Genomic DNA, 27,383 nt, shown 5'->3' with positions numbered 1-27,383 from the left:
AAATACCTCCAATGTGCCAAGGTTCTTTGGCACTGCTGCCCATGTGTGCTGGACCACAGCGCTCTGTAGACCCAGCCTACATCTTTGCACCACTTGGATACTACTGAACAAGTGAGCAGCTCAACGACCCCATGAGACTTTTTGAGCCTGAATCTTTGGAGGCGAGTCCAAACACCCATACAAGCATCCTCCTTCATCAAGCTCAGAAACTTAAAGAGTGAGAGGCAACCTGCTAATTGCATCTAAATATCTTCAGTGGCTCTAACAGGAAAAAGCTGCAGAGAGAAAGGAGTCTGTAAAGGGGCAAATGAAATTGATGACAAAAATGTATTTTCAGGATATGGCCTGGCAGGGTAGAACTAGATAGGTATAAGTTGGGGGTAGATACACACTCACTGGCTAGTGAGGACTGAGCAGATGACCTGAGCAACTGACAAAGTGTGAGGATCTACTCAAAGTTCCTTCTAGGAATAAGATAACTTGATGACACAAAGTGCAGTGAGACAGCCTGGCAGAGCTTGGTTCTATCAGGATTTGGTTTTGTCATACCTGTGTGACCCTGGGCTCATGACTTCCAATTTTAGCCTGAGATAGCTTCTCCATAAAATCAATTTACTAAGTATCAAGCCCCAATATGAGAAAACAATATGAGTGTGTTATAGTCACAGGGAAGACTGAATGAGTTGACGCGAGTAAAAGTCATTGTTTTAACCTGAGGCCTGACTTGCATCAAGTGCTGTACAATGTCAGTAACCACTGGTATGGTCATCACTATGCTGAGGTAATGTGAACATTTTTATATTGTGATGTTAACTTGCAGTAACCCAAACTAAAAGGGAAGGTTAAGCTGCAGCGACTTTCCAAATGAAAAGGCTGGGGACAGTGAGGTAGGATGTAAAGAACACAGACTTTGGGGAAGAACTTGGGCTGAAATCTCAGCTGTGCCAGTTACTGTTTTTTAAGTTTGTAGATGTATTCCCCTTAGAATCATGCTCCTTGGATTTCTTTCTTTGAAAGACAGGGATTGTGTTATCTTCCTCCTGGCTCTGGGGAGGATTTGCAGATAGGAGAATCTCTGGCATGTGGCAGAGAAAGAAAAATTAAGTCTCAGAAAAGTTGGAATAAAAGGATGCAAGCACAGACCTGTGGGAGATCTGGGCTGTGGGTGCAGTGGTTATCCACACCAACCATTTGCCCTGGTTTTGAGACGCATACTAGGGAAATATGTAGGAAGTGTGTGGTAGGTACACAGTGGGCCTTGAACCAGAAATGGTTTTAAAAGGTATAGGTTTATAGGGTAAAAGATAAGTCCCTGTTTTCCACTACTTTTCCTTGACCCTATTGTTAAAAGCAAAGCAGAGGCAGCACTGAATCATAAGTAGACAGACTTTGGCTTCCTATAGCTAAATCTGCTCCTGACACAAAAGCCAGAATAAGTAATTGCCAGAATCAATGAGGCCTTAGATCACTCTACTGATAATCCAGTCCATTCTGTTTGATGTCCATGAGCCAAACTTTCGTGACCCTTCTGCACCTTGAGGGCATGGAAAATCACATTTGGAGGTTTCTGAGTGGCAGGCCTGCCTTGTGAATGCCCCAAAAGAGGGGAGAGCAAGTAGAAGGAATATTACCAGGAGGCCTAGGGCTACTCCCTTGCTACTTCACAAGATGGGAATGGAGCAGACTAGACTCATCAATAGTTGGCCTTTAGACTGGGATGGGGCTTTACTCTGAGAAGAGCTTCTCAGATGCTCTGAGCTGAGCTAAGAGGCCTGCTCCATGACAACTGGTAAGAAGGCCCCTCCTCTGCTTACTCTGGTTTGGAGAAAGAAAGAAGAGCGCCTAAACCTCTCCAGTAGAAATGCAAAAAAAAAAGAAAAAGAAAAGGCTTGGTTTTCCTGGAGGAAAGGGAGTCTGCTGGTGGCTGTTACCACAGCAAACACAGCGAGGTCAGGGCCCTAGGCCAGCCCAGCACTGCTGTGGTCACTGGGGACAGCTGGCAGCTGTTGCTAAGAGACAGGAACAACATCGAGGTCAGCTTTTCCAGCCGTATGTGTCCTCTGCCTAGCTCCTGCTCCTCCCAGTCCCACCCTGCTTGAAGATGCTGAGTCTAAGAGAGGTCTGTGCAGTCTGTGTTCCCTGGCACCTGACCATCCCAACTCCAGAGATGTGGGCAGGATAGGAGTCAGGTTTCTCAGAGAAGCTGCATGGCTAGTTTTGGCTGTGACAGTATGAAGAAATGGGGAAGACACAGAAGGCATGGGCTGCTATTATCCTGAGCTTTCCAAAAGGTGACTCTGCCTGGTTTATTCTCACTTGTCACAGCTCAACATGGCCAGGCTGGCAGCAGGGGAAAGCTGGCAAGACTCCGAGAGGACAAATTTAAGGAGAGTGAGGAAAAAATTTACTTTGCATTCAGTCAGGTGAACCTTAGTGGAAGGAACCACATGTGCAGCAAGAGAACTGGATAGAGTATCAGGAATGGACAAGCTTGAGGCTCTGGGGATGGCAGGGGAGGAGCAAAGAAACTTCCTTTTCTCCAATGCCTGCCAGTAAGAGACAGTTGACTTCGGGTCTCTATTCCAGTCCTGGGTTTGTGGCCCTGCTAACAGGGAAACGAGGAGGACTAGAACCACCCGTTCTGAAGGTGAGACCTGGTTGCCAAAGCCAACACATCACATCAGTCCTGATTCTGACCAGTGCATTTATGCAGGCCTATGAAAGATACTCTTGGTCCATAGTTCGTATCTCAAGGTGGTCTGGACAATGTAGCCTTGAAGGGATTCTCTGAAGCCTCCAGGGGGCCTATTTTGCTGCCTCTGAGAACTAGGTCCTGATCTCTTCTGTGTTTCAACACCAGGTTAGCCTTGAAAGAGGCCACAAATGTTGTCCTTTCAGGGACTTCCTACCTACAACAGCCACCTGGGGCAATGTGGCCTTCTACTCCATTTTTTGGTATGGAGGAAAAAACTCACGACCACACACTCGCAAGGCAGGTGCTTATGCCACTGAGCTAAATCCCCAGCCCCTATGCAGCCTTTCAATAGCCAAGCAAATTTAATCACATTCCTCCCTGATGAAAATGACTTGGCTTCAGACTGCCCTTAGAATAAAGCTTAAATTCTTTTAATCATATTCCCATCTGTGGCCCAAACAACCTACCTCCTGAAAGCTTTCTTTAGTTCTCATCAAAGCTCCAACCAGTATGGGCTTGGTCATGTGGCAGTCAGCAGAGTTGTGTTCTTGTACGACTGCCTGATATATAAGGCCTGTTTTCCCCCTAGTCCTTTGGATGCTCACATGATAGGAAGAGGCTGTTCAACCCATCTCAGAATGTTGGCTGATGCCCCAACATACCTGTGCCCAGTGAGACACATCCTAGGAGACCAGCTAAAGGTAGAATCCTGGCTATACTGTCCCACTTGGCTAGTGCAGGGATGAGGCTCCTTCCCTTACAACCTTGCAGTGTCCACCCACCTTAATAGGAGGCCTAGAAGAGCCAAGCAGAGAGGCCTAAAACCATTTATCAAAAGCTGGGTAGGGTGGGAAGTGCCAGGATGTGGCATGGGTCTTGCTCAGAATATCATACACACACACATTCACACACTTTCTCCTTACCCTGTCTCTTATCCAACATTTTCTGGGAACAATGTTTAAGTGTAGGCCCAAAAAATCAAATCACTGTCTTTAGACTTCCTTCCAGGCCTGAGCAACCTAGACCTTCGGGCCCAAGTCCATGCTTAGGGTAACCAGAGACTCTGTGCTTAACCAGAAAACCCTTTTCTTTTTCCTCACCTTTAAAAGGTAGGTTTTCTCTGCCTTACTGTTGGTCTGGATCCCACTGCCTGATGTGCATGTCTCTTTACCAGGAAGTTAGCAGTCCTGAGGACCACTTGGTGCAGCTCCAGCACATGTCCCTGGGTAAGTCAGGACCAGTGAAGGAGGCGGACAGGGGGCTTTTACAGTGTTCAGAAAATCTATAGGTCTCCTGTACATCAGTGTTGGACAATTTATCCCTAACCATAATTCTCCTGGGACACATATTTGAAATGGGTTTCACAACTGATTTAACCAGCAAACAAAGAAAAAGGCAGGCATGAAATTCTGCTGGGGAATCTAATAAAAGTATCAATATTACTGTTATGCCTTTCAGGACTGTGAATCCAATTGGAGCCAAGTCAGAAAAATTTCTCAATGTCCTCACATGGGAAAATGGGACAAACTGAGGCTAAAAGTTTAAAATAAACACTGTTGGTGGGGCAGAGTTGGAAGAAAGCCATAGGTAGCTCTTGCACTGTCCTCCACTGCTCAACTTTTCTGTGTAGGATTCTGTGTAGTGCTGGGGAATTTCTTTCTAAGTCAGTCACCATCACTAATCATCTGCTCTGCTCTTATCAGGACCTCTCTGAGCTGAGGTAACCTAGTACCTGCTGCTACATGTATAGAGTGGACTTCAGTAGAATTGCAGGGTGGGGAATTACTAGGTTTACATATTTGCTTACTCAGATTCTTTTATTCTTTTGCTTTTTGAGAAGAGGTCTCACTAGGTTGTTCAAACTGGCTTCAAGCTCGTGATGATACTCCAGCCTCAGCCTCCCAAATGCTGGGATTATAGGCATGTACCACCCTGGCATTCAGGTTTGTAAGAAAGCACAAATTGAAGACTTTATATATCCAAATGCAGAAAATAAGGAAACACTCTTCAGTATTTCAGGAAGCCTTCCGCAAAAATGTCAACTATGCTATGGGAAAAGAGACAAACGAAGAATTCAATAGTCTGAGACAGGGATCCTTAACCATTTTAGGCCACTCTTCCTTTTGAGAATACTGAAAACTAAGGTCTGCATTTCTGTACTAAAACTGCACAGCTTAAAAAAAAAAAAAAAAAGGGCTGGGGATTTAGCTCAACGGCATAAGCATCTGCCTTGAAAGCAGGCAGTTGTGAGTTCGATCCCCGGTACCGATAAAAAGGAAAAAGACAAAAAAAAAAAAAAAAAAAAAAAAGACACATATGCTTAGGACGTTGTATATTCAATTTCAAAGGTTTCTGGAACCCAACATTAAGAACTCCAACTTTAATTGAAAAGCCAGTAGAAAATACGTTGACACACCTGTATTCTTTCCATTAATAAAACTTTGTTGAGAGAAGCTGATTACACCTATTCTGTTGAATAACAATAATCACCAGCTGCTTGCTGTGTGCCAGGTCCTGTGTATGTCTGTGGGATCATTATGATCCTCAGTTTACAGAGTAAGGGACTGAGATTCAGAGGATAAGGTCAGATGCTCAAAAGGGCACTGCTAGGAAGTAGCTAAGATTCAAACCCTAGTCTGCTGGATTTAGAGATCTGTGCCTTTTCTATTTTGCAAAGTAACACCTGAGATGAACTAACAGGCCTGGATCATGGGCCCAAAGCCCACCACATACACTAGGCCCAATAAGCTATTTGCAGGGTCTATAACTGCATCTAACCAGTACTACAGCTGATGAGCATTATGTGGAAAAGAGAAAAGGATCAGAGCCCAGGGATCCAACAGTTTACCCTCCCCTCTCTGAGGATGTAATAGTCAACCCAAAAGTACCTGATCTAGGATATAGTTGCGTTTCTTGCGGGCAGCAATCTGGATGAGGCGGTTGAGGCACTGGGTGGCCTGCTGAATCAGGACATCCCAGCGGCCAGCATAGTTTCGCTGCCGGCGCAGGCCCATCACCTGTGGGCAGGAGGTGGTAAAGAGTGGTCCTAGGTAAAAGGCAGCATCCAGAAGTGGGAGATAGGTAGGCAGACTCCAAGGGCCACCCTTACCCGCATCTTATCCATGATAGCATTGGTACCGAGGATGTTGTACTTCTTGGAAGGATTGGAGGCTGCATGTTTGATAGCCCATGTAGTCTTGCCAGCAGCAGGTAGGCCCACCATCATCAGAATCTACAATAGGACAAGAAAGGGGTGCTGTGAAATAACAGTGGCATTAGCACCATCCTAGCTTGCCGATGGCCTCAATGGTGACTTATGGTTGCCTCCGGAAAATGTAGCAATAATAGCATCTATCTCAGTGTTGTTGTTGGGATTCAAAGGCATGTGGCTTGTCAGTCTCTTAATACAGCGTGAGTACTAAATTAAATGCTTCTACCAGCATTTACATTTTTGTTCAACAAGGATTAAATAGCCTCTGACGGGAAAAACCCACGGTGGCACATGAACTTAGACAAGTTAATGGAGGGAATGAAAAGTGGTACAACCTTCCTATTCTCTGAAATGCTAACCCAAGTGTACACATAAGTTGTTTAATCAATACATTTAGAATTTGGCAAACATTAGTCATCAACTTAATGACTGTCAAAGGGAATAACTAAAATTATGTTCAAAGCCAATTGTGGTGGCACATGCCTATAGTCCAGATTCTCAGGCAGGAGGATCACTTGAGCCTAGTTCAAGGTCATCCTGCGCAACATAGATGCTAACTCAAGAAAACATAAAACCAAAAGCGCTCAAAATGATGTTTTTATGTAGTGTGATAAAGCACATAAGAATAGTATTAAGTGAAACAAGCGGGTTATCAAACTTGCAAGCTCTCAAAATGTGTGCATTATATACATGAAGCACTCATGCAAAAGAACAGGACAGAGTCCAAAATTCTCAAAGTAGACTTATCTGCAGATAGTGGAATTATGGGAAATTTTAATTTTCTCTGTCCTTAATTTTCTAAAATAAACATAAACCACAGGAAAAGTTACCAGTATAGCTACTAGAGCTAAAGGCAACTTTTATTTTTAGCTAGCTCTGTGTAGAAGGGAATTGCTCAATCTCCCCAAGAACACTGGGGGGCAGAGTATGCTTATCAGGAAGTGCCCGGTGTCCCTATCTGCTGCCAAGGAAAGCTTCCTTTCCCTACACTCTGGCTTCACTCTAAAAGCAGCCTGATTACTTCCTGCTGGAAGTTTTCTAAGACTTAGGCAGACTCCACTTACTCTTCCCTTTTCAACCTAAGCCATATCACCCCCCTCACCTCACTCATATAACTGACCTAGCCCTGAGAACTGACACAAAAAGGTCACTTGTCCCGAAGATTATCCATGCTGTGAGTTTTTCTTTCACCACACCTAGTCTCTTGAGGACACAAGCATGTCCTCAGGACAGGGGAGGTGACCTTGGCGGCAAGACAACACTGGAGAAACAGCTATTAACTCAGACTTCTCACCCTCTTACCTCACACTCTGCCTTGCTCTTTGGTCCAACAGTGCCCCGGATCCGCTCACTAAGGGGAAGGTGCTGGATGAAAGTGAACCCTGGGAGGACAGAACAGTAGGGTTCTGTCCTCTGTCCAAAGTTGAACTCTACAGCACAATTCTTCACCAGGACATGAGGGTACAGGGCCTGACCCCCCAAGGCTTCCTTCTGGATCCGGAAAGCAATGCCCATCCACTTCCCATTCTTGGTAAAGGAAAGTTCCACATCATTTCCACATTCGAAGTCCTAGGAGAAAAAGCCAAAAGATAGTAAATGCCAATTCTCAGCTTAAGGAACTAGGGGTCATAAGCCTAGAGAATAAATGCAGGGCATGAAAGTACAGTCAGCTTTCTAGGCTTGAGCGCATCCCTCCTCAACATCCAAGCAAGCTGGGCAGTATAAGGGAACAGCTTGGACAATATCTGGGTCAAAATCCTTTCTACCTAAGACTTGGAAGCTGGCAGATGTGGCATAAATAATTTTAAGAAGTTCCAAGAATTTCATGCCAACCTGAGACAAAGAGAAAGGAAAAGATAATCTTGCCTGTTGTCAAAACTGACAAAGACAGTTTACAGAGATAAGAGAGGGCTCCGGATACAGTTCAGTGGCACAGCATTGCCTAACAAGTGCAAAGTCACAAACAAACAAACAAAAAAAGAGATGAAAGAAAGCCAGAACAGGGTCTTTTAAAGTTAACTCTAGGGCTGGGGGATTTAGCTCAGTGGCATAAGTGCCTGCCTGGTAAACACAAGGTCATGATTTTGATCCCCAGCACCAATGAATGAATGAATGAATGAATGAATGAATGAATAAATAAATAAATAAAGCAAGCAAGCAAGCTCCAGCTTTGCAAATGCACTTGTCTGTTCAACACACATTCCATGAGTTTCTATTCTCTCCAGTAAACATCTGGGACAATCTAGGACCAACTGATCTCAGGGACCACTGTGGAGCTACACAACAATACTGTCTATCAAAATTCAGTAAAGAAGACCCACCAGGTGTAACTTTCTCTAAGGAACTTAGTCCTGACCAATAAATTTGAATAGGATAGTAATCTGTGCACAAAAAACACTACATGTATATATAAGCTTGGTGGCAAGATAACCTAAGGTGAGAGAGGCTGAAACAAAGGCTATCTGGAAAAGCAATTTCAGGTACAGCTGAGAACCATACAGAGGCCATGTACATTCATTCATTCAACAATTACTGAGTCACTGAAGTTTAACGGGTCCTATTTCAGAAGGCAGTTTATTTTACTATTTAGTAGTTTTGTGTAGCCTTGGGTGAATTATCTTATTTCCTTTTTAAAGGTTGCTCTTAGGATTACGCTCGTCAGTATACTTAACACAGAACACACTCACTAGGACTTTGAACTACCACTACAAGCTGCCAAGCAATGACCCAAGTGTCAGGCCTGGAATGGTGGCAAGGAGTCACGTCAGTGTGTTAAGTTGCTTTCAAAGTCACCTCAGAAGTTTAGACTTGATGTTGAGGGCAGAGCAGAGTGGTCTGGTCTAAACTGTGTTTTAGAAGATCAATTTAATTGCACAGTAGAGGTTTACAGTTAAATAGCTGCAAAACAGGGTAGGGGGCTGGGGATTTAGCTCACTGGCATAAGCACCTGCCTTGCAAGCAGGTGGTCGTGAGTTTGATCCCTGGTACCGATAAAAATGAAAAAGACAAAAAACAAAAAACCACAAACAAACAGGGTAAGACAACAGACCAAAATGAAGTACAAGTTCCAAGCTGGGCATGGCGTTATAGGCCCGTAAACCCAGAACCTGGGAGCCTGAAGCAGGAAGATAAGTTTGAGGCCTCGGATACCATAGCAAGACCTTGTCACTCACAAATAAGTGCCTAGTTTCTGACAAGAAGTTCAAGACGCATTATTTTCTCTCTCAGTAGAGACCACCTGGGGACTCGCCCTTTAAGCAGAGGAAGCACTTTCTCCTGAGGAGCTTTCTCATTACTCTCCTTGGCACTTTCATGGTCCAGCACTGAATTAAGAAACTTCATGTCCATGTACTCTCTGCCTGCTGCCTTTAGGCACTCATGGCTTTATACATGCTAGATGGGTGCTCGACAACTGAGCTGCACCCCCAGCATTCTATTACATGCATACAACCTAGACCACACTGCACAGACATGCAAATACTTGCATACAATCCTGGTCATGTCTTCCCACATGAGCATGAGTGGGTCAAGCCGCCTCTACTCTGACATCGACTGACATGACTGTGGGTGTCAGTCTGACTTATGGCCACCAGCTTTATTATAGGAACTTATCATACCACACAGAACACTATACCCTCACCTAACAAATCTACCACCCACAGAGCCATCTGTCTAAGAGGCAACAGTAGATGGCTGGCTCCCGCTGCAATGTTTCTATACCAGTCCAAACCTAAAGCCCTAGATTGCTGAAGCCAGAAGAACTATTCAGTGTTCCCTTTTTATAGCTTCATCTCTTACACTTCCTTGTGTCTCCTAGACTCCAGTATTCTATTCTTTACAGTATGCCAAAAGGAACTATCCTGTTCTCTCCACCCAAAATACCATTTTTTCCTTTTTTCAAGAAGTGAGAATGCAAGAGCCAACACAAATGACCTTCTCTGGTTCCCTCTGACAAATGATTTTCACAACCTCTCCAGTCTCCCAGTCTGAGCCTTGATAAATGTGTGGCATCCTCTAATCAAAGGATATTGTACACAGAATCTTACAACTAGAAGTAGAGATGACCTGGCAGAAAAAAAACAGGGAGATTCTGCCTTGCTGGATACCAAAGAACCTCATGCTTTGGAAAAAGACTGTCATACACTGATTTCAACAACACAAAGATAGCTAGGCACAGTGGTACAGACCTGCAATCTGAACATTCTGGGCAGGTGAGGCAGAAAAAGCAAGCTAGAGCCTAGCCCAGGCAACTTAGGGAGGTCTTGTCTCAAAATAAAAAGTCTGGAGACATAGCTTAAGTATGAAGAACCTGGGTTCAATTCCTAGTACCGGGAAAAAGAGAAATCTCTACCAAGAGTAATACATGAAAGGGGAGCTAAGACGGTAGAAGGGAAGGCTGACACCTTTTTATATTACTGATAAACTGACTATTCAAAATAGGTTTCTAGTCAAGTTAGTGCTAATATCACCTATGTAAACCACAAACAATAGCCAGGATTAGTGTTCAAGGAAAAAACTACAAGGTTTAGATGACTCTGTAGAATATAAACAGATTAATTTTTGTTGAGTATTATTAAAAAGGTTGCAAAATACACAGGAAGCCTCTGAAATTGTTTCAGAGTAAAAGAAACTAGAGGTATAGAAAAGAATGGTACACATAATCCAGAACTGGATCTTGAGCCAGAAACTAAGTTGTATTACAGGATATTGTTCAGAAGGATTAACAAAACTTACATGTTAGCTATGAAGTAGACTTTGGGTGCTATTTCAGTGTTAAATGTGCTAATTGTACTGTGGCTAATAGCTTTATTTTTAAGAAAAACACTGAAATACTAAAGAATAAAAACATTACGCACGAACCCAGGCTCAAATGGGTAACACACAAACCGCAAATGCATAAATGCATGTATGCATGCAAAGCAATGTGATGTGAGAATCTGTTTAACACCTGAAAATTCTCCATTCTTACCAAGTTTGAAATTATTTCAAAATAAAAATTAAAAGAAAAAGAAAAGAAAGTATACATGTACGAATACGAAGGAGAACAAAACCAAAAAGCACCCATCTGGGTACTGACGTTCACTCGGGCCTTCCCCTTTTGGCACATTTTATAAATGTCACTTGTAATTCCTGCTAACTGTAGTAAGATGTATTTATTGAGGACTATGTGCCAGCTGTTATTTTATGTGCTTGCAAAACTTCTCAGTAGAAGAGACTGAAAAAACACGTAGGGGAGGTTGTCCAGGCCTCTGAGTGGCACAGGAGGGACTGCGTCCAGGGAACCTAGTCCGAGAGCTGAAAGCCATGACCTTATGGCACAGTGATGGTCAGTCACTGCTCTCCAGAATCATTGTATGCAGCAGGTTGGGAACTATCTAGTTTGTTTTAGTTTGTATTGGCCTCTGCTTCAGAAGACAGTGTACTAAAATACATCAGTACAACTACTGTGAGATGAAGAAAGAAAGAGGCTTTAGAATAAGATGATGCTGGGCTGGGGATTTAGCTCAGCGGCATAAGCGCCTGCCTTGCAAGCAGGCAGTCCTGAGTTCGATCCCTGATACCAATTAAAAGGAAAAAGAAAAAAAAAATTAGAATAAGATGATGCTAACGTGGGTCAAGGGCCAACACATTACCTCCAAGAGCACGCAGTTAAGAACTTCTGGGTTTGATGAGAAAATACTGTGCTTGCTTCAGCAGCACATATACTAAAACTCATTAGGAAACATTAATCTAGGAATGGAGGAAGGTTGTATATATATATCTGATGTCTCTAAAATTCTAGTCTATCAAAGAGAAACAAATCTATTGAGAAGCTAGATACACAGCAGAAAACGGATATAGGTATTCTGAAAAAGAATTCTGCAGCTCAGCCAAACATGGTGGTGCATGCCAGAAATTCCAGCACTTGGGAGGCTGAGGCAGGAACATCGCTGCAAGTTCAAGGCCAGCCTATTCTATATAGTGAGACTATGTCTCAAAAAGTTAAAAAAGCAATAAATCTGCAGCTCAACATCTGGTTTGTGAACATCCACAGGTTTCTAGCACTCACAGCAAAGCAGCCAATCACATCATTCTCTGCAAACTTGTCTCCGTAGTTTTCAAATCGGCTATTGGTGGATTTCTTCCCTGTGCCTCCATAACCATAGGAGAAAGGCTCTTCGCCTGATGGAACAAATAGGAACAAGCAGGTAAAACTGTGATGGTCACAACAATTTCCACAGTTGCTACATACTTTTAGCATTTTTCTCTCTTTTGCTATGCTGGCAATTAAACACAAAAAATGCTGAGCTATATCCCCACTCCTCTCATTCTGTAAATTTTTAATTTCGTGACAGTGTCTCACTATGTAGCCCAAGTTGGCCTTGAACTCACAACAACCCCCCCACCTCAGCCTCCCGAGTGTTGGGATTATAGGGGTGGGCTACCATACCTAACCATTTTAAAACTTTTGACACAGGGTCTCATTAAGCTGCCCAACCTGGTCAACTTGAGATATTCCTGTCTCAGCCTTCCAAAAGCTGGTGTTACAGGTATGTGCTACCATGCCCAGCTATGCTTTTACTTTTGAAGACAAAAATCATTTTATAAGATGGCCCTTTTTTGGAGGAAGGGAAGGTTGAAAGGAAGCCCTTTAATTATACAAACCTCCTGAAGGCCTGGTGGGTTTAAGTGTGTTAAGTCTGGGAGTAGGGCATTTAACTGAATTGCTTTGCACAGAAAGGGAAAATGTGAGAACAGAAGCTGGGATAAAGGGGATTGTGTACTGATGTGCACCCCCTTCTGGTGACACCAATATTTAATCAAATCTGCTAATGTTATAAATTTTTTTGGTGCCCTTGAAGTCTTGGCAAAATTGAAGCTGTGTTTTGCTTCTGTAACACTCTAAGGACCGATCTGTGGGAAAGGTACTTAATTTCCTCAGGCTACAGAACTGAATGGTGAAGGGATCTGATCAAAATCCCAAGGGTCTGTGCTAACACCTGGGATCTTCAGAGATTCTTGATCAAGAAGCTTAAGACAAGGGGCTGGGGATTTAGCTCAGCAGCACAAGCGCCTCCCTTGCAAGTGCATGGTCGTGAGTTCGATCGCCGGTACCGATTTAAAAAAAAAAAGAAGCTTAAGACAGCATTGTGTTAGAAAAATAGGAGCCAACAAGCAAGAGATAACTCTGGAATACTATTTGATCTGGATGGGTTTTACTTCAAGTGCATCAAAAATAACCATCAATACATTTCAAACTAAGACAAAGATGAAATGACCTAAGTGGTAATAAGCCACAGATAGTGGCAATATCTTTAATCCCAGTTTCCTAGGAGCCAAAATCTTAATTTTGAGGCAACACAGCAAAGACCCTGTCTCAACGCAACATAATAACATAATATAGTAAGTAGCTCAGCACTCCACTGCTTTCCTAGCATGCAGGTCTTGGTCCAATCCTCAGACCACCAACATAACTGGAAAAATAAGTGCTAATATATATCAAAATGAAAACTGTACACTATTATGTATTGTATGTGTGGATTGAGTTAATGTATCTACTTTAAAGGATTAGTCTTAAGTTGCAATGGCACACAGGGTTAAGAGTTCTGTTTAACAGAAATTTGCTATTAACTTAGATGAGCTATAAAAACTCATCAAATAAATTTAAGTATAGTTCATATACTATGTTTTAATAAAGAAGCTACACTTATTTTCAAAAATATACTCATTATGTTAAAAGAAATCAAGCTACACAACAATAGTCACAGTTTGACCCAGTTTGAATGTGTACAGAAAACAAAAAAATGTCCAGATGATTGTAGATAAAAGCCACTGAGGCCTGGAGCCCTGTGAAAATTCAAAGCCTTTCAATGGGCAGCCCCTGCTTCTCTACAATCAGTCCTGAACCCACTATTCCCTGCTTCCCCAACTATTCTAGGTTAGGTTGCAGACAAGAAGTCTACAGAGAACTTAACATGGCTTTAAAATTTATTTTCCATATGTTCTGAGGACAGGAAACTAGTTTGAGACTGACACCAGGAAGAGAAGCTTAGGAGCTTTCAGAATCCAGGGGTAGGGGATCACTCAGGGCTGCCTGGCTGACCTCTTACCTAGTTGGGTGCTGCAAGAGTCCAGGGACCAGCCAATACGGACAACGTGGGGATCAGGCTCTGTAGATGGAAGGTGCTTCACGGAGATTTCCTCATTGATCTGAGGAGAGAGAACAAGAAGGCTCAGGATTGATTCTCTGGAAACTGATTATGAGGCAGTATGTAAAGGAAGTACATTAGGCATTAAACAGACAATGCCGGCTTCAGTTGCTGCAGAAAAGGCATTTAAATAGCCCTGAAGAAAAGCCTGCTGCAGTGAAACCAGGGCCTCCAAAGGGCCTGGCAGTAGGCAGGGCTACAGAGGCACTTCAAAATGTACTGATTAACCCAGCATTTTTGTTGTATCCTACAGATACGCTCAAGTATATGTATGTATACGTACTGTAGGAACATGGAATGTAATATTGTTTTTGTATATATTTATAAAATTCAAGAAAAAATAATAAGGTACGTACAATCATGCCATAAAATGCAATGTGGCAGTTAAAAAGAATGAGGCAGGCTTAACAAAGTGGTATATAAAATATCTGACCCAGAATTACGAAAAAGAAAAGGTGAAAAATACCTTTTAACCTAACATCTAAGTTAAATGTTAGGCTGCCCACTAACATTTGTAGCTATCTGTTTTGGTTTGTGGCCTTTGGATAATCAGTGTATTTCACTAATTTTTAGACACATATTCTTCTCATTTTAGCGTATCTAAAATAATGATTCATAATTACTGTGACATTAATGTGATAAAGCACTGTGCAAATTGACAGTATTTCTCTATGAGTGGCACATAGAATGTGTCATTTACATCAATGGTATTCCAATCAACAAAACATTCCCAAACTGTCTCAGCTTCCATTTCTAAAAATTGGTGATATAACACTACCTATTTTGTGGTAATAACATTAACAGTGACACTTATTTTGTGGTAAAAGTATTAATGGGGATAATCCAGATACAGAGCCTTGGCCCTGTATCATGTGTATGTAAAGGGCCCTACAAATACTAGCTATCATAGGTACGTTTAGACGTATACCAGACACACAAGAATTTGTTAACATTTAAGTTACTTCTGGGGAGTAGAATGAGAAATGAGAGGACATGAAAATAACATTTTATCCGACACACTTTTATGCCATAACTCAGCATAGAATTTTGGACCTAGGATAGTAGACAGTAGCCTGTTGGCAGCTTTGCCCTGCTCTCTCTCAGGTCTCCCTATAAAGTAGCTGACCTGAGCATACGTTTTATGGATTACTTACTTTTCTTTTTCTTTGTTTTTCTTGAGATAGGGTCTTGCTATATATTTCAGGCTGGCCTGAACTCACTATGTAGCTGAGCTGACCTTGAACTTGCAGAAGTCCTATCTCAGCCTCCTAAGTGCTGGGATTACAGGCATGAGCCATACTAGACAACAGATTTTCTTTTTCTAGTTTTACAAAAAAACATCACCACTGACCATATAACTGGAATAAATCCCATAAGGAAAACACTTGTTTGATGGAGTAATGTATGGTTGGACTGCTTTTCTGATATGATGGCTAGCAATGCTACAGAAATTCACTATCTTTTTGTTTGCTAGACGTGGTCTGAAATCAGTCCAATTTCCTATAGCTGTGGTTCTGACTAAGCTAGCTGATGATAGACTAACGCCAATAGATGGACCTGCTTCTCTGTCCTTACCCCTTTGGTTGTTCCCACTCACCTTCATCTCAAAACACACACGGCCTCTTCTGACCCCATAGCTGGCACGGGCTCCTGACCACAGATATGCAAAGCCCTCAATTGTGAGTGGATAACCACTACTCCGGTCGCGGGCCACCTTGAAGTGCAGGTCACAGTTATCTGTAGAGGGAAAAGCCTGTAATTGGCTGATGTTTGAAAGGTCTTTAAAGGAGTAGGACAGGCAGAGGGCAATTCCTCTGGTGTATTAACACTAGCTAACACATTGCAGGAAGAGTTTAAGCCCTTCTCCCTTAGAGTGGGATAGTGCCAGTGGGCTTGTACTACTTCACACAGGAACTGGGGTCCTACGTGGGATAGGCTTTAGGGGGATCGGTGACTAATGCCTTTGATGGAAGTATACACTTGCTAGGGTGAGGGACCACATACTCATCAGTTTCAAATTTAGATCTCAGACTATAAAGAAGGCTACTACCTGTCATCATATTCTCCAACAACTCATTTGGAAGCCAGATTTCTGTTGCCAACAGCCGCATGAGCACCTAACCCTGATCCACACCCATCACCAAGGTACCAACACCCAAGTGTACCACAGGCTCCCACCTCCTTCCTACAGTAGTCTTGACTTTCCCCACTCTTCAAGGATCCAGCTGTACACCTCCAAGAAAGCCTTTCCTGACCATCTCACCCAGGTTGTATATGCCTTTCTCCAAAGGCTGAGCATCACTGTTCATGCATTTTTCATTTGATTAGATGCTGCTTTGTGGACCACTATCACTTAATGCTTTCACATTTTCTCTTGAAAGTCTGGGACAGAAGCGACCGTGTATACCTAACTCTTCTCAAAGCACACAGCCAATGCTTTATAAACATAAGACCCAGAATGAACAGCTAATTTCGTGCTTTGTTAAGAAGTGTACTATTTTCAGATTTGATTAGGGCTCTAATAAAGTGTAAACATTAAGCCTCACTGGATCTAACATTTGAGTTCAATTCTCTGGAGAGAATCAAATCCTCACCATCACTCCTGTGTTTAGGATACAGTCAGTGAAAGCCACTTAGCCTGCAGAAAGAAAACTGGAGAGAGTAGAGCAGGCCAGACTAGTGCCTCAAAGAACGAAGTGGCATTAGTTTCAACCCAGGAATGAGAGCAGATGATGGAAACTGGGGAACTGGTCATCAATGAGTTAAGTTTCTCCAGCAGCACTGATTCCTTTCCTGATTAGGTGATAATCCCTTGTGTGAATAGGGTGGTTAAATTTCCAAACTGGTCATGGACTCCTCCAAGTTGTTTACTACCAGGCATAGTGGCACATACCTATAATCCTAGAACTCTGGAGGCTGAGGCAGGAGGACCACTGTGAGTCTGAGGCCAGCCTGGGATACAAAGTGAATTCTAGGCCAGACTAAACTGCGTAGTGAAACCCTGTCTCTCAAAAAGAACCCCCCTATCCCTCAAAGGCATGTATACTGAAAACCTGCAGTGTGAAGACAGGATTGACAGTTCCTCTCTGAAAAGAAGCTTGGAGGAGTGGAGTGACTTGTCCAGGGTCTAGCTACAGTTGGGAAGAGATCATCTGTCTCTACCCCAGCACTGTTGTTCCGAAGCTTTGCTGCGTTCCTCATCGGGACTAATAAAGGCAGGGACTCTAGAGCAGGTCAGGGCACAACTTCCCTAAGAATGACTGGAAGGCAGAATCAGGTGGGCACTCCACGGACTCACATGTGTCAATGGCGACAAGGGTGTCATCAAAGTCATCTTCATCTTCTTCAGCAGGAGGCTGAGGAGAACGGCCCCTATGTTGGGATGAAGGTTAAATCACACAAGAATACTTGCAGAAGCACAGAAGAAGGAAAATAAAGGTTCTGCTGGAATTTGTAAGTAGCCTCCAACTCCTTCCTGGATCTCCATTTTTCCCCAGTGTTTAGCAAAAGAATTCTGGAACTCTACATATTTGCAAAAAGAGCAGTGACTATGAACTCCTGTGATTAGGGCAGAGACTGTGGGCATCCTCTGCTAAAGAGGGGCATCAGAACCATTTTCCTTCTCTCAACCTGAAGACTGACCTGTGCCTGTGAGAGCCATCTCCACATGGGACTCTCTCACCAACTAGAGGATATGATTTTCAAGTAGGGGCCAGGAAGAAAATGGCAAAAGCCTCGATAAACTTCGGTAACTACAGTTCACTTATGTATGAGGCCTCTTAAAATCCCGCATCTGAAAACATTTGAAACGACCCATTTTTCTTCCAGTCTCTTTTTTCATTTAAAAGTGCCGTGAATTATGAATGAGGTATCTTCCTATCAAAACACTAAAGGGACTATTAACATATTCCTGGTTTCTGCTCCACAGGAAGATAAAGCAGGGTAAGAGAGGTGGAGTTTCATGCCTGGCATCCTGCCTGGACAATTAGATGGCCCTTGCTCGGATATGCATGTATTAGGCAGCAGCCCATGTGGTTGCTGACATTTTCTGGCAGCTGGCTTCCCTTGAATAGGGTCCTTTTCCAGTCCTGCTAGCCCAAGGCTAGGTGGGAACCTGGTACAAAGAAGGAGCTCATCACATGTTAAGTTTACCCTAGGATCCTAGTCACAGAAAGGATCCTCCTCTACTTCCCATCAGCAAGCAGTTCCCAGGTCTCTGCTTTGAAGCAAAAGTGGAAAGAACCCAGGTAAGGTAGATTTCATGTCCTATTATTAGTCACAGCCCAAGATCTAGGCCTTTTTGTTTATTTTATGTTGCTGGATGGAACTAAGGACCTTGCACATGCTAGGCAAGTACTCTTACACCCCAGTCCCCAAACCCTTTCTCAAAGACAGTAACAAGCTAGTTAGAGGGTGGACCTCACCAGGTAGAAAATAAAATGTGTCAGATGAACAGTCCAGACGAGCAGAGAAGTGGTTATTCCTAGTTTCCATGATTAGAAAAGGCTTCAGACAGGAGCTGAAGGAGGGAAGTAGGGAGGGGTAGGACAGGGCCTGGAGGGAAAGGAGGGGGAGGGCTTGTCAGGAAAGGGAAAAGGAAAATGGCCAAAGCAAAGGCCACTCCCTCTTGTGAGCTGAGACTCAGCCAAATCCTGACTACTCACCCCAGAAGTTTGTGGTTTATTTGTATGTGTGTGTTTCTGTCCCTGCACTGAGACAATAGAAGGCAAAGCCCACTGTTCGAATTGCCTCTATGTCTCGTCCAAGGGTGGCACCTTGGGAAAGCACTGTAAATACTGACTGAATGTGTAGACAGGAGAGGTTGTGTTTGGGAGTAGGGTAAGGAAGGCGATCTTTCAGCCAAGGGACACTGTATAACTTAGCCACAGTACAGCAAAGGACCAAAGAGGCAAGCTGTCATTGCACACACATAAGCTGATGTGTTTGGAATTGACTTAGTAGGTAATATGCAGGGAGGAAATGGCATGAACCAACACTTACAAAGTTCAATATGATAGTGAGTACAGGAGCAGCATGAGGGCAGAGAAAGGGCACAGGGATGTGAGCACAGGGACTATTTGGAACAAGGGCAACTGGTGCTCTAGATACCTACCTCCTGTCCTCCCGGTGCTCGAAGTATCCACGTCCCCGGTTTTCTTCATAAGGCCTCTTTCTACTCTGGAATTGCTGTCTGTCTGGCTTGTGTTGAGAAGCTTCTGGTGGAAGAAAGCTGGGGGGTGCTTCTTGCTTCATCTCTGTCTTCACTTCTACTATCAGGACAAATCCAGATGGTCAAGACACTTGGAAACTTCTTTGGTCTCTTTTACACCAACAGACATTGGCAGGCTGCTGGCTATAGTGGTAAAGAGCCTGATGGGTTCAACAAGCCAGAGAGGCTATGCTGGAAAAATAGGCCTAGGACGCAAGGAGGCCGGCTGGCCAGCTATATCTGACAGTTCATGGGGTGACAGATTTTTGTCAGATAGCTTGCAGGCTTCATGAAAAAGAGGGAGGAACTTTCCAGTACAAAATAAGGAAGAGCTCACCAAGGGCCTACTCAAAGATGAAACAGGTTTCTTTCGCTAATTTATCAAAAGACCATGAAAGCTGGCAGCTACCTTGGTTTGTACTGAGTGGGAAGAGACCTAGATGACTGCTAAGATCTCTTTATCCTCTGAGATGCTAGGACCCTACATTGTCTAATTTCTTATTCTAAAAAAAATGTTACTACCTGAGGTCTTGTAAAGCTTCTTTTTGACAAGAGGGAAAAAGGATAAATGTGACAGAACACTGTGGTCCTTCATCAAATTCTATTGCCTTGAACGCCTTCTGACAAAACCCAGAATCACTCTAATAAAAACTTGTAGTTCAGCCATGCCACAGGTAGATAAATCTCATTTAAGTCACACAATAGGAAGTCAATATAATTTAACATTTTGTGGACTATGAGAAAGTCTCAGTCTCAGACAGACTCCAAGAATCAGCAACCAACCAAGAGCAAATCATGGATGTAGCCTCATCTTTCTCTCATAGCATCTATCTCTGCTGCTATAGCTCCTTTGTACCTATTTACCTCAACACTCAATCTAAGACCACTTTAAGCTAGGTATGGTGGTGCAGCCTGCAACCCTAGCATTTAGGAGGCTGAGGCAAAAGATGATCACCAGTTTGAAGCCAGTCTGGGCTACACAGTGAGACCCTGCCTCAACAAAACCATTCTGAATCAATCCCTAGCCCTAACATGTAGACCCAATCTCTCAGAGAAGGTTCCTGGTTCTCCAGGGCAGGAATGGTGCTCGGTAATCTTGAAGATATCCTCCATGGCTCCCAGCAAGGGCCAGGCTCACAGAAGGTCCCTGATGAATGTCTGTTGGTAACAGGACAGAAAATATTCTCCTTGGGTCAAATGATCCAAGTCTCACAGAGCCTGACACAAATCTGCAGTTTAACCTACATTATGCTGTGAGTCACACATAAGAAACATCAGGGAATTTCACTTTGCGGACAAACCAGAATGGACTGCTAGATTCACTAAGAAAAGGCACTGAGGCCACATGATAAGAGGATCACAAGACTGGAGTCAGTTCTGGCTGTCACTTCACAATAATGAGACCCTGCTTTCCAAATACTGAGACCTACATGGTCAGGAAAGCTACATGTTTACCAAGAAAACTGGCCTAGAAGCCAGTTTCCTTGGCTCTAGTCTCAGCAGACCATTAGACAAGCTACCTCCCCGATCTATAAAATGGGAAGGAGAAAGCTAAATTATATGTGCTTCTCAAACTAGCATCATGGGGAATTCTGCTGTACAAAAACGGATTTACAAGTACAGAAATCTCAAACAAAGAGGTTTATGTCAGAGCCTTTAATGCTCTTAAGGCTATAGAGATTCTCCAAGAAAAGGTATAGCTATGCTGCACTTTCTAGACACACATGGCTAAATAAATCTTTGTCTGAGGAGTCCTTAATAATATTTCTTGGGACAATATTCTTCAGAACTTGGGGAACAGCAGACTATATGTAAAAGGTTCTTTCTGGCTTCTACATTCTAAAGTTCTAAATAAGACTCACGTATTGGCCTCCAGCTCTGAACTCTCCAGCGTGTTGGCCCTACCCTCTTAAAATAGATACATGAGGAGGACCCTCTCTCAACACTTAGAAATAGGACTGAGTTCTTTCCTTCAAAACCAAACAAACTATCCCTAGTGAGAAAGGCCAGAGGACTGCCCAAGAGGAAAATGAATACCCTCTCTGAGAAAGGCAGAGGGCCATGTGTAGACTGTTTCCACTGAAAGAGGAAGCATGTGAGCTCTTGTACCTGGGCGATAGGTCTGTTGAAGTGGCTCCATGTCTAGTGGTCTCCTATCGTAGCCTGACTCGTTTTCTTGCTTGATGATCTGGGTCTCGTAGAATTGGTTCTGCCTGGTAATATTGTCCATGACATCTTGAGATTAAAAAACAGAAAAGTCAGTCACATGAGTGCATTCTGAAGAAACCTGGAACAGAGCTGGCTTCTCTTATGCCACATCCTACCAACCCCACTGGTTCCCATCAGTGTGCCACAAGAGAAAGTAAAAATACAATCAGATGAAAATCTATGTGACAGCTGAAGGTGTGCCCTCCTATTCCTCAAAAGGCTGCAAGTACACCTGTGACTGGGCTCTCCAGAAACCCAAAACAAACCCTACTGAAGCAGAACTGCTCCAGTTGAAACAAGATGGCAGTGTCAGAGAAGCAGTCTAGCTTGTTTCTCTACAACTCCACTGTACAGTACAGGGGCAATTCTACAGAGACCCGGTACCCCACAGAGCACAATTTGAAAACCACCAGCCTAAGCTTGATTAGGCACTACAAGCCTATATCCCAGATGCTCAGAAGGCTGAGGCAGGAGGTCCATAAGTTCAAGGTCAGCTTGGGGAACTTAGCAAGATACTGTCCCAATATAAACAAGAGCTAGGGATGTACTTTTAAGTGGCCCAGTACTTGCCTGGCATGGATTCAAAATGTCAGCTCTGGTTTTTTCCTTTTGAATTTAAAAAATTTTATCAGTCCATGTTTACAGTGCACAATAGTTGTTTTCTAAGATGGTTAAGATGGTATAATGCCTAAGAATTTCCTTCAGAGCACAAGCCCTCTGCCTACCCCCGCTCTTTAAACCTCTTCCATCCCACAATAGCTGCAAAGGTAAGGAAAGAGTAATCTCAACTGAAAGAAATGAAGAAAGAACAGTAGCCTACAGGGTCATTACGGATTAGCCCCAAAATAACTGGAGTTAAGATTTCTGCATCTCCCTCTCCTCATTAGCACTAGAGATAGAACCAGGAGTGCTCTACTACTGAGCTACATTTCTAAACCCTTTCATTTTTTTATTCAAATAGTGAGACAGCCTCTAACGTGTGATCTCCTGCGCCTCCTTTTAAAGTAGCAGGGATGACAGGCATATAGCCCTGTCCTAGGCTCTGGAAAGTGTTTTGTGGGTCCAGGAGTCCTGAAGAATCGTGGTAAGAATGAAAGTATTTCCTACTCATGAAGTGCATACTATATACCACACAGTGCGATAGAGGTGAGAGTAAACCTGTGCTGCTGAAGTCTTCAGTTTAGGGAGACAGAGGCACGCTAATCAAATACACAAAAAAGTTTAACTGTGATTATACTAAGGGCTATCAACCAACACCAGAAGCTGAGAAAGGGACCCACAAAGGAATAGATGAGCTGATCAAAGGATACACCAGGTATGACACAGTGATGAGAATGGAGAAAATTCCTAGGCTGAAAGCTTAGAGGCAGAATTACAAGTAGTGAACCAAACCAGAAACTCCCTCCAGGAAGAGAACCTTGTAGCCAAATGCAAAACTTTAGTAACTTAGGATGGGCAGCTGCAAGTTCTCCACTCCAGGGAAAGTTCCCTGCTAGAGCCTGGCAGTACCTGAATCAGAAGCAGTGAGGCAGAAGCACAGGGAGAGACTCTTCTGCCACTTGTTAACTGATTGGATCCTTTCTCAGAGGACAAATACATCTGGGTAAAAACCAGGTGCAGCCCAGAGGGAGAAAGACACCAGTCACGTGGCTCTGGCTCGTTATGAATGTTTACCAAGGTTGAAAGGCTCAAAGAATTTTGCCATAGAGGAGAAAGAAAAACTCTCAATTGGAAGTCCCATCAAAGCATTCCTCTTTTAATCTTTAAGCAGTGTTCTATTCTCAGAGTCTTGTGTCTTTCCCCAAGCATCTCTTCTGCATCCATGAAAAGCTGTGATTCTGAGGACCACTCTGCCAAACATTCTCCTTTTAGTAATAGGCAGGCCTGAAATGAAGTCCCTCACATATGTGACCCTGCTCTTAACAACTCTAGAGGGACATTATTATCCCCATATGGCATAGAAGAAAACTAGGCTTAAAGGGGAAGGAGTTGTCCTCATCATTAAGCTAGGTTTACAACGAAATCTTGAGTCTGTGCTCTGAAACACCCAACTCAATCTCTTCTGACAAACCAAGTTAGGTCTATTCCCTTGGTGGTTCTTCCATTCCTACCAGAGCCCCTCCAGTTCTACATATGCACACTAGTCACTGCTCCCACCTCCACAGATCTCTGCCACAGAAATCCTCTTCCTAGCACATGGGTCACAGGCAAGCCTTAGCCTACTTTATCCCAAAGGTACACCAACGTTGCCCTCTACGGGAAATCCTACCTCCATCGAACAAGTTAGTACCCTGTGTCTATTCAAACTCTTGTGCCTCTTCAGAGAAATATAGAGGCTGGGTGTCAAATTCCTATTTACTCTTTAACCCTTCAAATCCCATTCTCCAATCCTGTCAGAAAGCTGCCCCTTTATAACTCCAAATTCACTCTTCTGTACCACGGTCTATTCTCAAGATAGCTGCAGATCATCTACCCTAACCTCTCCTACTCCCGTAACTGCACTTCCTTGCTGCTGCAGAGGTTTCCACTACTCCCTAAGCACTCCCATGGGTGAGGGACGGAAAATAAGTAACTGCTTTTGGGACCCGGGAGCCCCCTTCTGGAGATACTTAGCCCAGAAACACTTGTCCCACTCCACCCTGCGGCCCCTAGCCAAGTCAAGTCAACAGGTTTCCTTTCTTTTTTCACACCCTACATGTTTCTTCCTCCCACGCATCTGCTAGACCAGTCACACGCTTTTCTTGCTGGACACAAGTAATGTCCCCCACGTATTTCATCGACTTCAAATCCTGACTCCACTTGGTCACTGGTTCTATCCTCAGCTACTGCAATTAAAAAACAAAACAAAACAAAACAAAACAAAACAAAAAAAAAACCAGCAGTAGCCAAGGATCTGTGCTCAGAGCCTTCCCTGCTCTAGGTCCCCCAGATCTTTTGTCCAGCGAAACATCTTTCCCTCCCCTGTCAGGGTCCAGACATTAAAGTTCCCTGTACCTCCTCTAGAGGCCATCGAGAAGGTCCCCAGATCTCCCAGCACCAAATGCTGAAGATGCACCTGCCTCAAGGTTGGCCTTCCAGCCCTGGAAGAGAGATGTGGATTCCCCCATAGTTCAATCACATGTTGGTCTCCCCAAGCCCCTAAATCCTCACCAGTGAAACAAGAGTGTTCAGTCCACCAGACTCCCCAGCTAAGGACACACCAGCGTCTGAACTCACCAACGCACTCCAAAACCTTATCCGAGAATCCCCAGTACCCCATCCAGCCACAAACTCCAGGATCCTCCATCCTCAAAACTCTCCCACCCCTGGAACTCCCTACCCCATCATTCCTTCCCCAACCCCGGAAGAAAACAAGGCTCTCAACGTCCAGCCAATGCTGGGCTAACACGGTCACCAAACCCACCCAGCTTGAAATCTAGGCTCAGTTTCCAAGACCACCCTCCCCACTCCAAATAAAAAGCCTCTTGTTTTCCGACTTTCTCTGGTTCCAAACCCCAGTTTCCGGTCTCCAAGTCCCGGGCCCCATAACTCTTCCCACCCGCTCATACCCTGGAGCCCCCACCGTTAGTTATCTCCCCAGCATCGAAAGGCAGGACCCCTCCCCCCGCTCCGGTATTCCCGAGGCCTTAGCTCCCAAATCTTTTGCAGCGACAGGTCGCGGGACCCGGGATCCTCAGACCGGACCCCGACCTTTGGCGCCGGACTCCCGCGTCCCACAGCCCTTCCTCGGCCCAGACTCCGGGCTCCCCGGCCCCCGCCCCGCGCACTCTCACAATGTCCGTCCGGCCCCGAGTAGCCGCCGGGCTCCGGGTGCGGCTGCAGCCCGGGCGGCGGTGGCTGCGCGGTTCCCTCCAGCTCGGAGCCCCCCTCAGTCTCGACCTCCTCGTTGTTGTGCCCCGGTTCGACGTCGGCCTCGAGCTCCCGCTCGTCGTCGGGGTCCTCGGCCTCCAGCGCAGCCTGCAGCCGCTCAGCAAGCTCGGCCTTCAGGCCGCGAGTGTCCAGGCCGCGGCGCTGCAGCTCCTCGCGAAGTTCGTTCACCTTCAGACGGCGCACATCCATGGCCCGGGCCCCCGGGGCGGCCCCCGAGCCCGGCCCGGCCTCCCAGGGCTCTGTCTCCCTTAAACCTTTCCAGTCAGGAGGCAAAGGGGGAAAAGGGGGGGAACACTCCAATGGCGGCGGCGGCGACTCAAAATGGCCGCCACCTCCCCCTCTCTCGCGCACCGTACCATGTAACACGGGTGCCAATTGGCCAGCGTGGGGAACGACGGGGGAGGGATAGGAATTCAGCCAATCAGAACACGGTTTTCAAAAGGACAGTGGATAGAGGGCTTAGGAGCTACCGGAGAGGAAGCGTTAGTCTACGTCGAACCGGAGGCAGAGCGGAGGGCGGGAAAAGGCAAAAGGTGGAGCGCACCCTGATTGGGTTATGCCCGGCGCGCCGCAGCTGTAGGAGCAAATGAAGAAAAAGGAGTAATGACTTGGCCCAATCGGCGATCAGCTATCGGAATGAGCGCTCCGCAGCCTTCCCCGGGCTGTCCTTTCACCAAACGACTTTTCTCTGTAACACGCATACTGATTGGCCTAGATCTCCCGCCCCTTTTGGAGTCCCAGTAGGTAAAAGCACCAGAGCCAATCAAATGGGTAGTCGGCAGAAACTCCTCCTTCCTGTTGCAGCTAAGAAACCGGAAAGAGATGAGTTCACTGAGGGCCCGCCCCTGCCGTTAGGGCGGTTTCAAAACAATCTGTCCACCAATAGCAGTCAATGTTTTATCTCGCCAAAGTCGGTATAGATTGATGGCTGTAGGAAAAGCTAACCAGATTGGCTATTCTGCAGAGGATGGCCTCACAGATTTTGCTGTAGAGGGAGATATACGGCATAGAGATTAAGTAGATATATTACTTATAAACTGTTAGGAACCCCGCTGCCTTTATGAAAAGCAAAATTTTAACTTTATAGAGCCCTCTAGAGTTAAAAATAAAGGCTAAAAATAACGGGAAGAGAGCTGTATAGGAAGCCGTCCCCCTTTCCCTCTGGTAGTACATCTCACAGGACGGCTCTTCTCGCGGCAGTCTTTTCTCTATGGTCGGTTTTTACTGCGGACAGTGTGCTCCGCACGCGACCATAGAGCCTTCCCCTCCGAAAGAGTACCAGAAGTTCACCGATCTCCACCGTGAATCCTCTAAAATGTGTTCAGTAGACCTCGCTGCTTAGTGTCTACACCGACAGATTCCTAGTTGCATCTCACGCGAATACACACAAACGTCACAATGTCTAATGCTGCACCACCTGTCGCCTCTAACTCAGAAGACAAAACTTGAAATACACAATCGAAATACACAGTGCAGGCTTGGGAGATGGGCAGTTCAGTGGTAGAGCCCTTGTCTAGCATGCACTAGGCCCCGGGTTCCATCCAAGCACTGCAAAAAATAAAAAACAAATAAAAATAAATAATTCACAACGCAGACGCCCCCTACCTACTGAGCCACACGTTAAGGCCACATAAAAAGCCGAACACAACCTTTATTTAGACAAAGGCGCATATCACAGAAATGTAACAATAGGTGTGAATCACATCAGAATGCAAAAGTCGAGATAATACACTAAACTACGGCGAGATCAGCCCGCTAACGCCTTAACAGGCAGGCAACACCGCATAATAAAAACACGCAGGACAGTTACACTACAAGCTTACACGACCAGTAACCTAAATACACAGCATCCACTCAGCAGCGGGACAAACACTCACGTGGGCCCGGAGGTTCCAGTCCAGACACCCCGCCCCTCGTCCACGTCCGACTTCCTCTCTCCTCCCAGCTCGGCACAACGATCTGTTCTAAAAAAGTTTGTGGCCCGGATTGAACTGTACCGGG

At 44.7% G+C, this 27,383-nt stretch overlaps 1 protein-coding gene across 9 annotated transcripts in view; it reads right to left on the bottom strand.

The window, feature by feature from the left end:
• The window catches only part of Hnrnpul1 (heterogeneous nuclear ribonucleoprotein U like 1), a 33,737-nt gene extending 6,355 nt beyond the window's left edge, over window positions 1-27,382 (bottom strand). Inside the window, exons 1-11 of one of the 9 annotated variants that reach the window (XM_013159490.3) lie at window positions 25,392-25,531; window positions 24,507-24,592; window positions 21,414-21,539; window positions 19,209-19,365; window positions 17,394-17,467; window positions 15,693-15,832; window positions 13,997-14,096; window positions 11,956-12,068; window positions 7,209-7,475; window positions 5,805-5,927; window positions 5,584-5,712 (exon numbers count right to left, since the gene is read on the bottom strand). In XM_013159490.3, the coding sequence (XP_013014944.1) occupies window positions 5,584-5,712; window positions 5,805-5,927; window positions 7,209-7,475; window positions 11,956-12,068; window positions 13,997-14,096; window positions 15,693-15,832; window positions 17,394-17,467; window positions 19,209-19,365; window positions 21,414-21,539; window positions 24,507-24,522 (1,245 nt within the window). In that variant the 5' untranslated portion in view covers window positions 24,523-24,592; window positions 25,392-25,531. Of the gene's footprint in view, window positions 1-5,583; window positions 5,713-5,804; window positions 5,928-7,208; window positions 7,476-11,955; window positions 12,069-13,996; window positions 14,097-15,692; window positions 15,833-17,393; window positions 17,468-19,208; window positions 19,366-21,413; window positions 21,540-24,506; window positions 24,593-25,285; window positions 25,733-27,259 lie in introns of those variants that run through there. The other 8 variants (XM_013159485.3, XM_023567604.2, XM_013159496.3 and 5 more) reach the window with 8 other exon arrangements.
• Between the last annotated feature and the right edge of the window lies 1 nt (window position 27,383).

The sequence above is a fragment of the Cavia porcellus genome, unplaced genomic scaffold (genome assembly GCF_034190915.1).
Source record: "Cavia porcellus strain 051 isolate PalLab524CR breed Dunkin Hartley unplaced genomic scaffold, mCavPor4.1 scaffold_7, whole genome shotgun sequence".
Lineage (NCBI taxonomy): Eukaryota > Metazoa > Chordata > Mammalia > Rodentia > Caviidae > Cavia > Cavia porcellus.
Note: the sequence above shows the minus strand (reverse complement) of the source record. Positions and strands in the feature narration are given on the sequence as shown.